General features: G+C 49.9%; 1 protein-coding gene across 5 annotated transcripts in view; it reads left to right on the forward strand.

Moving 5' to 3' along the window:
* Window positions 1-4,046, forward strand: part of ZNF341 (zinc finger protein 341) — a 58,315-nt gene extending 54,269 nt beyond the window's left edge. For all 5 annotated transcript variants that reach the window (XM_081559747.1, XM_081559745.1, XM_081559748.1 and 2 more), the window contains 3 exons: window positions 807-918; window positions 1,160-1,230; window positions 2,827-4,046. In XM_081559747.1, the coding sequence (XP_081415873.1) occupies window positions 807-918; window positions 1,160-1,230; window positions 2,827-3,356 (713 nt within the window). In that variant the 3' untranslated portion in view covers window positions 3,357-4,046. The remainder of the gene's footprint in view (window positions 1-806; window positions 919-1,159; window positions 1,231-2,826) is intronic.
* Window positions 4,047-12,242: the final 8,196 nt, after the last annotated feature.

The raw sequence follows: 12,242 nt of genomic DNA on the forward strand, positions 1-12,242 counted from the left end.
GGAAAAGGCTACCCACTCCAGTATTCTAGCCTAGGAATTCCATGGACTATATAGTCCATGGGGTCGCAAAGAGTTGGACACGACTGAGTGACTTTCACTTTCCCCCGTCCCGTATGGTGGACCCCATTTCAGTACACGTCACCACCATCCACCCTGTCACTCACATGTCACCCATGCCTCAGGCTCATCCTTGACTCTCTTCCTCTCCCGCCCCACAGCCAGTCCATTGGCAAGGGCTGCTGGTTCTGCTTTCTCAGCATCACCAGTCCTCAGCCACTTCCCATTTCTTGTACCAGCCTCCTTCCTGCCTGAGCCCTCACTGCCCTGTCTGCTCTCCTCACACAGTCAGATCCTAGCCCTCCTCCACTCAGCCCTGCTGTGGCTTCTCATTCAGCTCAGGGTAGAAACCTTGGCTTTCCAGGCCCTCCCTGCCCACTTCCTTTTCTGCCTCGTGCTCCCTTCCCTGCTTTTTCTGGCCACACGGGCCTCCAGTTTGTTCCTCAGACACACCCAGCACCCCGCCTCTCCTCCTGCCTGGACTCACTCCCAAATGTCTGCCAGGCTCACTCCCTCATCACCTCGGGGCTCACCTCAGGTGTTGCCTCATCAGAGAGGCCTTTCCTGCCCCTCCTAACTGAAGCAACCCCCTCATCTCCTTGGCAAAGCAAAGTCCTGAGGAAGGAGAGAGAGTCTTCCTCAGGCCACCTCTTTAGGAGTTGCTGCCGTCTGGTGGGGACCCCTGTGCCCCAAATTCAGATTCCCTCTCAGAGCACCCTGGGTCCCCCCAACGGGGTTTCCTCCTGCAGGTGAGAAGCCCTACAAATGCTCGGTGTGCGAGTCTGCATTCAACCGCAAGGACAAACTGAAGAGACACATGTTGATCCATGAGCCATTCAAGAAATACAAATGCCCCTTCTCGTGAGTAGAGACGACCCTGGGTAGGAGGGGTAGGTTTACCAGCTGTGGAGTGGAAGGGGGCCGGGGCTGAGGGCCTAAGGCCCACTCACTCACCTTTGGTCCTGTCCCGGGTCCTGCCTGGCTGCCTCACTCCCCACCCTGCTTCCCCGCCCAGCCCCCAGGGTAGATGAAGGCTAGCAGAGTGGCCAACAAGAGAGTCCTGGGCTTACTGCGCTCCCCTGACCAGTGTTTTGGGTTCTAGGACACACACAGGCTGCAGTAAGGAGTTCAATCGGCCAGACAAGCTGAAGGCTCATATCCTCTCTCACTCCGGTAAGTTGCTCCTGCACCTGCCGGGAAGGTCTGGTTCAGCTCAAGCCCCCTGGGCAGGACCCCAGAAAGAGTAGGCATGTCTCATGAGACTTAGTATACCTGCCTGACACCTTCTAGCCAGCAGACTCTTGCTCCCATGAGCCCTGCCTACGTTTGGGTCCTCAGGGTGCACAGAGGTGAGTCAGCCACAGCCTCCAGGTGGAGAAGGAGGCTGACTCATGAGATGACTGTATCAGAGAAGCACCCACTGTGATAGAGATGGGGTCATGTGGGAGGGATATCCGATTCTGAGTGGGTCCAAGATAAGGCCAGAGGGCTTCCTTGGTCCCCTTGGCAGAGCAGGACAGCTGGGATGTGGAGTAGGGGTCTTCACCTCACTTCTCAGTTTCCAAGAGGCTCCATGGAGCTCCCCCCAAGATCGCTGCTTCCCTGGAGCAGCTTGGCTGGCTTCCCACATCCATGTTCCATTTGGTCTGGAACATGATTTCTCAGTGTCAGCATTATTGATATTTTGGATAATTCTTTGTCGTGGATATCTGCCCTGGGCACTGTAGATTGTTTAGCAGCATAGTAGGTTGAAGACTTGGAGACAAAGAGCCTAGGCTGAATTCTTGGCATTACCACTGTCCTGCTGAGTGACCTCAGGCAAGTGTCTGCCCCCTCTCTGAGCTGGCATTCTGGGGAAACTGAGGGGGCCATGGCACAAGCTGTGTGTGGGATGGAGTTGACGTCACAGTGGACATGGAGGCACCAGTGATTCACCCAGTGAGTGATAATTGAGAATCTACCACGTGTCAGGCACTGGGGGTGCCATGAGGGAGTCAGGCAGAGCCCCACCCCACTCTCCTGGGAATCTTAGCATTTAGTGGAAGAGATAAAAAATGAACAGCAAACAAATAAGTATATTACACTAAAATATGCTGAGTTCAAAGATAGAAATAAGCAGAGTGAGAGGGCAGAGAACAAAAGAGAAGTGGGTGTCAGGGAGGACTTCTTGGAGGAGGTGACAGAAAAGCTGAGTCTGAGAGATGAAAAGGACAGTGAGATGAAAAGAGCCAGGAAAGGGAAGAGACTGGGGAGTGTTTGAGATGAGGAACAGTGGGCAGGAGGCCTAGAGTTCAGAGAGCAAGTGAGAGGAGGAGAAGGGGCTGAGAGGAGAAGGGGGTGGTCAGCTACATGCAGCTCTGTGGGAAACTTGGGGAATCACTGGAGGGTCTGGAGCAGGGAGTGTCATGAAGAAGTTTTCCCAAGACCTCTTTAGGTGCCCCGTAGGGAGTGGTGTGAGGGGGCCATGGTGAGGCAGGCCAACCAGAGAGGGGAGAGATAATGGTGACCTGGCAAAGTTAGCCATGGTGTGGGGGCTGAGGTTGCTGTTCCAGGCAGAGGGAAATAGCACATGGAGAGGCCCAGAGGCAGGAGGCTAGCACAGGAGAGGTGGCTGGGAGAAAGGGGGAGATAAGACTGATGGGAGCAAGGCCCAGGTCACACCCCTGTTCACAGGGCAAGCTGAGAAACCAGGTTTTACTCCAAGTGCCGAGGCAGCCGTGTAGGGTGAAGGGTCTGGGCGCCTCTCAAGGCCTTCCCCTCTCTCCTCAGGCATGAAGCTCCACAAGTGCGCCCTGTGCAGCAAGTCCTTCAGCCGCCGCGCCCACCTTGCCGAGCACCAGCGTGCCCACACGGGCAACTACAAGTTCCACTGCGCTGGCTGCGCCAAGGGCTTTTCCCGCCACAAATACCTCAAGGACCACCGCTGCCGCCTCGGCCCCCAAAAGGACAAGGACCTGCAAGCCCGGCGGCCCCCCCGGAGGCGGGCAGCCCCACGCAGCAGCAGCGGCAGTGGGCACAAGGTGGTGACGCCCCTACCCGACCCGCTTGGGCTGGAGGAGCTAAAGGACACAGGGGCCGGGCCCGTGCCCGAGGCTGCCCCAGGCAAGCCGCCCTTCTCGGAGCCAGATGCTGTGCTGTCCATCGTAGTGGGGGGCACGGTAGGGGGAGAACCTGAGCTGGTAGTGCCTGGGCATGCTGAGGGCCTGGGCTCCAACCTGGCGCTGGCAGAGCTGCAGGCAGGGGCTGAGGGCTCGTGTGCCATGCTCGCTGTGCCCGTCTACATCCAGGCCTCAGAGTGATGGGCCCATGGTGTTTGCTCCTGCGTCCTGTCTGATGCTCACCTTTAGGTCCAGAGCCCCTGGGAGCAGACCAGAGAGCCTTCCCAGTGGAAGTGAGCCACTGGTCAAAATCCTTTTGGAACGTCATCTGTAAACCCTGGCCCAAGGCCGCCTTGCTGTGTCCCCTGTCCTGCTGGGAAGCCCTGCACCATTCTGGGATCCGAGGCAGCTGAGCCTGAGCGGCTCAGGGTCTGGCTGGTCCAGGCTGGTGGTCGGGCTGCCTAAGAGGGAAGACAGGGCCATCCCATCCACCCCTCCTCTAGGCTGCCAAGGGGCAGCCTCTAACTAAGCTGCTGAGGCCTGAGATGGTTGGAGTCCTTATCTGTTGAACCTTTTCACATGCAGTTCCTCCCAGCATCCCCAGATGACTCTATAATGTAGGCATGTAGGAGGCCCTTGAGTGTCATGGTTAAAGTGCAGCTATCAGCCAGATCTGGCTTCAGATCCAGGCACTGACACTTAACTTGCTGTGTGACCTTGGATAAGTCACTTCACCTCTCTGAGCCCCGCATTCCGTATCTGTACAATGGGGCTTATGACAGTACTACCTCATAGGGCTGTCATCAGGATCCAGTATGATGAAGTGTGCAAAGAATTTGGCATAGTGCCCAGCGCTGAACAAGTGCTTAATAAATGTTTTTTTATCAAAAATGGCTCAGGTCCGACCTTTGGCAGTTTCTTTCTTAGCCCCTAGGTGGCAGCAGTCCCCCCTCCAAACCACGTGGGGTTTGAGGGGTTCCTTGGCTCCTCACTCTCAACTACCCTGTCCCAATAGCCACAGAGAGGTTTGATGCATCCAGAACAGTTATTTTAGATCATGACCCATGGAAACCCCCAGAGGAAGGGGTTTATAACTCACTTTTGAAAATCCAGAATCCTGGTTCTTAGCCTAAAACCCTCTGCGATCAGAAACTCTAACCAGAGCCAGAGGACCATCTCTAAATGGCCATAAATACCCTTGCATCCAGCATTCCCTTCCCCGTCTCTAGCTAGGCCAAGGGGAAAGCACACCAGGCTCCCTGGGAGGCAGGGAGGAGAAAAGGGGCCTTGACCAGTGCTTTCTTATTTATCTTCACCACCACCTTGCTGGGCCACCTTGCCTCAGTTGCAGGAGAGGCCTCTGAGGCTCAAGATGGCACAGGACGGGATTCGAGAGGACTGTCGGGCACAATCTGATCATGGAGTTTCCCTGAAGAAGACATCCCTCAGACATCTGTGTGTGGGCCTGTGGCTGGAGCTCAGAGCAAGGCTGACTTCCCCACATCCTCAGGAAAGGGTGTGATGTGGTGGGAGGGATGAGTGAGGCAGCCTTGCACAGGAGAGGGGGTGAGGGCAGTAAGTGTACCTGGCCCAGCCATCACAATGGCCAGGGGAGGGACTGGTGAGGACAAGAAGTCTCAGAGGGGGAAGTAGCCTTTGACACAAAGTGTTTAATGTATGGGTAGATAGAAGAAGGCATGTCAGGCAGAGCAGGGCATGAGCAAAGACCTTGAGGTGTGACAGTGATCAAGGCCTGGGGCTGGTGTGTGGTCCAGGGTGACAGATTTGGGGGAAGTGGGTCAGTCACGATAATCACTAATTGCTTCAAACCTCCATGTGATGGAAGCTTGTTGTAACCCTTCTGTGTCACATCAGTTCAGCCCCATCAGGTGAGAATTGTCACTTTCTTTATTTCACAGATGAGGAAACAGAGGCCCAGAGAGGCAGAGTTTCTTGCCCAAACATACACAGTAAGTCAGAGAGTTGGGATTCAAGCTGGGGGGCCTGCTTCCATGTACGCTTAGCCACTCTGCTCTACTGAAATATGGGTCGATATCAAATCAGAAAGAGCCTTGGATGTTGGGTTAAGGAATTTGATTCTCTACAATGAATATATTCTCTATAATGAAAGCATCATGGGTGGCATTAAACATTTTTTTAAAAAATTGTAACAAAAAGTAAAAAATGTGAACAACCACATCTCCATCTTAATACAACTATTCAAATTATACTTCTCTTTTTTTCCTGTCAATGTACACATGCATGCACTTATCAATAATCATGAGGACTAAAGTTAACTAGGCACTTAGGTCATGCCTGGTGTGTCCTAAGCACCTTAAGGTGAGTGCTACTTTTAATCACATTTTACGGCTAGGATGAGGCAAGGTTAAGCAGCCCCAAGTCACACAGCAGTAAGTGGCAGAGCCAGGCCCCCAAACAAGGGCCATATCAAGATCAGGTCTAATACTTAAAAGATGTGGAGTTGGGCTGTGGGTGAGGAGGCTGGGGCAGTATTGGGGTTCTCGTAGCTAAATCTGTCCTAGGTTGGCATATGGGAGACTGGGGCCCAGAGAGGGGGAGGCCCACGGTCAAGGGTCACTCAAAGTTGATGACAGAGCTTCTGTAGGACAGGGTGTAGTAGAAAAAGGAACTAACCTGGGTATCCAGGGTCGTCAAATCCAGATTGTGGCATCAGGCAGATCTGAGTTTGAATCCTGGCTCTGCCTCTTCCCAGCTGTGTAAATGGCAAGTTACTTCACCTCTCTGAACTTTGGGGTCCTGATATGTCAAATGGGAAGAATGATAATAGCACCTGCCCAATGAGATTGTTGTTGCAACTCAGAGCGTTGAGGTAAAACAGAGATCACAAATTGGCAGCCTACAGGTTGATAGACTTTGACTTTCACAGTGTTTGGAAAAAATGAGCCAGCCTTTAAAAGTTATGGAATTTGAGACCTACAATCATGAAAATTAAGAGGCATTCCCTCTGTGTCAGGAACAAGACCACGGTGCCTGATGTCATGACTTCAACATTATGTAGGAGGCCTAGCCAAAGAACAAGGCAAGAAAAATAAATAGTGATAGGTTAGAAAGGAGGAAATAATAGTAAGGATGCTTAAATAACAGCAAGACAAATATATAAAAATTTACTGCATTCCTATACTCCAAAAGTGATTAGAAAATGTAATTTAAAGTTGGGAGATTTCACATAAAAATCCAAGTTTCTGACTTCTTTTGAAAAATGGGAGGGAATTCCCCTGAAACCCACTGGTTAGGACTCTACGCTTTCACTGCTGAGGGTGTGGGTTCAATCCCTGGTTGGGGAACTAAGAACCCTCAAGCTGCACAGCACAGATAAAAAAGAAAAGAAAAGGAAAATGGGGTATCTGGCACTAGGGGGCAGCAGTCAGGTGGAGCTGGGCTAGCCAGCCCTTTCAGGTGAGCACTTAGGTTACATGTGTCTCAAAAGTGGAAAAGCAAGATGGCCAGGCAGGGCCACATGATTTTTCATGTTCCTGGCCCACTTTACTCATTCATCTTATTTATAGACTCTGGGTATATGACTTTGAACTTCCCTGGTGGCTCAGATGTAAAGAATCTGCCTGCAATGCAGGAGACCTAGGTTTGATCCCTGGGTTGGAAAGATCCCCTGGAGAAGAGAATGGCAACCGACTCCAGTACTCTTGCCTGGAGAATTCCATGGACAGAAGGGCCTGGCGGGCTACAGTCCATGGTGTCGCAAAGAGTCAGACACGACTAAGTGACTAAGCACACACACATATGACTTTGAGGAACTCTGTACATCTTTCTTCCTCTTCCAGTTTTCTGCCTCTAAGCCAGAGCTACCGTCAGTTTCTCTATCAATAAACGTGTTAGTTCAGTCATGGCTTTACTGACTGATTACTAAGTGCCACACCCTGTGCTCTGTACCTTATTTACATGTTACTGGAGTCCTTAAGACACCCCTTGGAAGCAAGCTCTCCTATCATATCCATTTTACAGGTGGAGAAACCAAGGCTCAGAGAGGTATAGCAGCTTGCCCAAGGACTCACTGCTGCTATGTGTAGAGCTGGGCCTCCAGTCCAGGACTGATAGACTCCAGAGCTCCTGCCTAGTCTGAGGATGTCTAAAGGTCTTGCCAGCTCTGATGAGATGATTATTTTTAGAACCACTTCTCTGAGGCTCCAATCAGAGCTCGGCCACACTATCCTCTCTAGGCCACCAGGCTCTCCTGCATGGATGACTGTATCATCAGCCTTCTCTCTGGCATCATCTGCTTTCTCTCTTTCCCCACCACGATCCCCACCACTTTGACCACAAGAGCCCAAGTGATCTTTCTAGAGCCTGATCAGATTATGGCGCTTTCCTGTTGAAAACCCTTCAATGGCTTCCAATCCTACCCAGAATGAACTCTAAGTTTTTCCCTGTAGATTTCCAGGTTCTACATGATGCAGACCTTGTCTCCTACCACTCTTCTTATTTCACTCCACTCCAGCCACACCTGCCCTCTAGCTGTTCCTCTCTCATATAAACTAGTTTTGTTGCGGGAAGGGGGACCCCTTCCAGGGCCCAAAACTGGACTCTTGTCTAACACTCGGAAATGAATTGTCCAAGGAGACACATGTGCTGACAAAGCAAGAGATTTTATTGGGAAAGGACACCCAGGTGGAAAGCAGTAGGGTAAAGGAACCCAAGAGACAGCTTTGCAGTCTGGAGTTTTATGGTGATGGGATTAGTTTCCGGGTTGTCTTTAGCCAATCATTCTGACTCAGAGTCCTTCCTGGTGGTGCTGCCTTGTTCAGCCTAGATGGATGCCAGAGAGAAGGATTCTTGGAGGTGGTCGGACATGTAGTGTCTCCTTTTGATCTTTCCTGAACTCTCTGGTTGGTGGTGGCTTATTAGTTCCGTGTTCCTTACCAGGACCTCCTGTCATAAAACAACTCATGCAAATGGTTACTATGGTGTCTGGCCAGAGTGGGTGGTTTCAGTCAGTATGCTTCCCCTAACAGTTTCTGCCTTGGGGCCTTTGCACTTACGGTCCCCTCTGTCTAGAATGCTCTTTCCCCAGATTTTCGTATAGCTGGCTCCTTCCCTCTATTCACTGTTGTCCAAAAGTCATTTCTGCAGAGAGGTCTTCCCTGGCCAATCTGTTTAAAATAAACCCCACCCACTCCCATTGTCCTCTAGTCCCTTATCCTGCTTCATTTTTATTCATCATTTTTGACATTATATTAGACATTTCTTTATTGTCTGTTCCCCTCACTAGAAGCCCACAAGTTCAAGGACTTTTGTTTTGTTCACTGGTATATCTACAGTGCCCAGAACTTTCCCGGAATTGCTCAATTAATATTTGTTGAGATACTCTGAGAAAACAAGGTCCCCTCCACAATCCCCTCCTCCCACCTCAAAGAGGCCAAATTTCCCCCAGTAAGAATCCTCCATGTAGGCTGAGAGAGAGCTGGGAGGTAATGTCTGATATGAAGGACCCCCTTTCCTTTGCCTTAAAAGGGAGCTGAGAATATCTGGGACAAGTGAAAAGGCGGTGGCTTGGAAGTCTCAGTTGACAGAGCAGGTATCCTGCCTGGCCCAGGAGAACAGGTTGGACCAATTTTATCACCCCTGGGGAGGAGGGAGTGACGGTTAGCAGTTGCAAATGCTCCCAACCCCCAGGGTTGCCAACAAGTGCCCTGTGGGTTCTCAGGACCTGGAGGGGGTTGGTGTCAGGCAGTTTAGCAATTCTACATCAGGGTTGGGGATGACCCCCTCTACTGGCCAAGGGTGGCTGGCGTATGGTTCGTTACAGAAGCTGAGGCAGGAGGTCAAGGCTCAACTTCACTGTGTCGAAGCCCAGAAAGGGGAAGGGTCTTCTCAGGCTCACTGAGTTCAGATCCAGCTCTCCTGACCTGAAGGATCATAGTGACTCCAGCAAGCCTGAGGTTCTTTGTTGGGAAAGAATTCGGAGACAAGCAGAGAAGTTAAGAAAGTAAAGTGAAAGTTTATTTAAGCAAAGATATACTCTCAGAGGCAGAGGGAGCAGACAGGTGAAGAACTGCTGCCCTAGGCCTCTTTGGCAATCTGGTTGTGAGGGGCATACAAGTGAAGGGGTAGAATATTCACTGGGGGAGGAGGAGTTTGGGGGTCGACTTCCCTGACTTTCATGGTAGGTGATGCCATCCAACTATCTCATCCTCTGTCGCCTCCTTCTCATCCTGCTTTCAGTCTTTCCCAGCATCAAGGTCTTTTCTAATGAGTTGGCTCTTTGAAGCAGGTGGCCAAAGTATTGGAGCTTCAGCTTCAGCAAGAGTCCTTCCAATGAATATTCAGGATTGATTTCCTTTAGGATTGACTGGTTTGATCTCCTTGCAGTCCAAGGGACTCTCAAGAGTCTTCTTCAGCACCACAATTCAAAGGCATCAAGTCTTCGGTGCTCCATCTTCTTTATGGTCCAACTCTCACATCCATACATGACTACTGGAAGAAACATAACTTTGAGTAGACAGATCTTTGTCGGCAAAGTGATGTCTCTGCTTTTTAATACGCTGTCTAGGTTTGTCATAGCTTTTCTTCTAAGGAGCAATAATCTTTTAATTTCATGGCTGCAGTCACCATCCGCAGTATGTGTCACCATATGTAGTTGCAAATTGTTTTTTTTCTTGTGCTGAAGATATTTTTAAAGAGCAATCCCAGATCCCCTCCCCCCCAAAAAAAACCCTGACCTAAATCTGACTCCCTCACATTGTTATTCATGGGCGCCTAGTTCCCCTGAACCACCTGAAACCATGCTGGTGGCTCACTGTACAGGTCGCTTGACTCCCACTCTGAATTGAGGAATGTACACTTGAACTTTAAAACAGATTCTCTTTGGGAAGGAGAGCCACAGGGCAACCTCTTGGCAGAGTGGCTGCCAGGGTGTCGTTTGGGGTGAATATTAATGACCTGAGAGCTGCCACTGGTCATGGGATGTTTAGGAGCTTCGGGAGGAGGCCAGAGCATTGAGGGCCAGCACAGGTCTCCATTGTGAACAGGCATCCAGAACATAGGACTAAAAGGTGGGCTCCCAGGCTGAACGCAGAGACCCTCAGGGAGACAGTGTCACTAGCATGAGGCATGGGAATGTGTGTCCCTCTGGTCTGTGAGATCCAGGGGGTTATGCACTAGACACACAATGTCACAGTAGGTCAGAGGTTCCAACAAAGGAGCCCAGAGAGGGGCATGGAAGGAGGATGGTCCTATCTCTGGTGGCCATCTTGAAAAGGCCAAGTGTAGGTTTTGAACCAAACCAAAGGTCTGTGTCTCCCATCAGAATGATGCCTACAAGGTACCAAATATATGGCAGGGTGTCCTTAACCACATGACCTTGGGTGGTTTCTACTTTTGTGGTTCTCAGTTTCCTCAACTGTAACATGGAGATGGTATAGTGATGCTTCTTTCATGGGGTTTTGGTGGATAGAGATAAGATGAGATTTTTGAGTGCAAGATATTCGGTAAACAAATCAAAACTTTGTATGCTTCTATTGTTGCTTTTACCAGGGACATTTTTTACACTGCAATGTAACATGTTTAGTTAAGTGTATAAAGTATGTAAAGGACACTGATCTTAAGTATAAAAATATATATTTGTATACACCCATGTGAACACCACTGGATCTTGATATAGAACCTGTCGGCACGCCCACAATGGTAATTTTGCCTGGTATATACTATCCCAGGAAGTAACTACTATTCTGACTTCTGTCACCATGGATTATGCATGCTTTGCCTGTTTTTCTACTTTGTGTAAATGGAATCACACAGGCTTTTGTGTCTAATTTCTTTCAGTTAGCATAATATATGCAAGTTATTCAAGTTATTGCAAGTCATGGTAGCCCATTCTTTTCACATAGTTTTTAATGAGCTAATACTGAGGTAGGAGGTAGATGGGCCCCTGGGCTGGACAGGGCCCCTGGGCTGGACAGTTGGTGTTTGTTAAGCAGAGTTAAATTCAAAGTTTGTTCTCACCCAGACACTCCAAGGACAAAGCTAGTGTCTGAAGCTGAGCTTTGCTAAAGTAGAGAGAGAGAGTGCCCACTCCTGAGGTTAAAGAAGACTTCCCTATCTGCACATGCACGGGAAGGCTTTTTGGGAGTTGAAAAGGGAGGCAATCCCACCCATAATAAATGTGGCATGTGCCCAAAGTGTTTTGAGGTAGGATCCATCTTAGAGAAAATTTGCGTATGCATCTCGGGGAGGGTGCATCGACCAGTTAGGTGTGAAGAAAGAAACAAGATAATTGGCCAAATGTAAACAAAAACCTGGAAGCACTGTCTTATATAAGTGACTTGAATAGTTATTTATTTGGCTGTGCTGGGTCTTCATTGTAGCATGCTGTGATCTTTAGTTGCAGCATGCGTACTATTAGTTGTGGCAATGTGGGATCTAGTTCCTTGATCAGAGATCCAACCTAAGGTCTGTGCATTGGAAGCGTGGAGTGTTAGCCACTGGACCACCCGGGACCTTCCCTATATGAGTGATTTAAATCACCTTTTTACTGCACTCCTCATTCCAGACACCCGTACTCCTCACTGGGTGTGTGTACCTGCCTAGCTTCTGACTTACTGTGCTCCTCCTCTTTGGAGAGGAGGCCCATACCCTTTCTCTCTGGATACGTGTTTCTGCCTTGCTTCTGTCTTAAACAAACTGTTCCTCTGTGCCTTCTCCCACATGGGGACTGGGGGAGGAGTCAGGGCCAATGGAGGAAAGGAATCCTTCCTATTTTCACAGTTTTTTGCCTCCTTGAAATATTCTTGCTTTCATGCTTAGTAAAGACTCAGGGCCCTTTGCTTCTAGCCTCTAGCCCCTGGTGGTCTAATGTATAGGATTCCTGGGTTTTCATCCAGGTTACCCAGTTCAATTTCTGGGCAGGGAACTAAGATCTCTCTTCAGGACTGCTCACTGCTCTCGCTCTGAGATTAATAACAGTTGGCCTCAGTTTGAAAAGGCTACACATTTACCCAAGAGACCAGAGACCAGAAAAAATGAAGACTAGGGAAGCCCAGTAGTGCCCTGAGAATCTCTACCAAGGCAGCTGAATCCTCAGCCATGATGGCA

This window comes from Giraffa tippelskirchi, chromosome 13 (genome assembly GCF_054371585.1).
Source record: "Giraffa tippelskirchi isolate mGirTip1 chromosome 13, T2T-mGirTip1v1.2.pri, whole genome shotgun sequence".
NCBI lineage: Eukaryota > Metazoa > Chordata > Mammalia > Artiodactyla > Giraffidae > Giraffa > Giraffa tippelskirchi.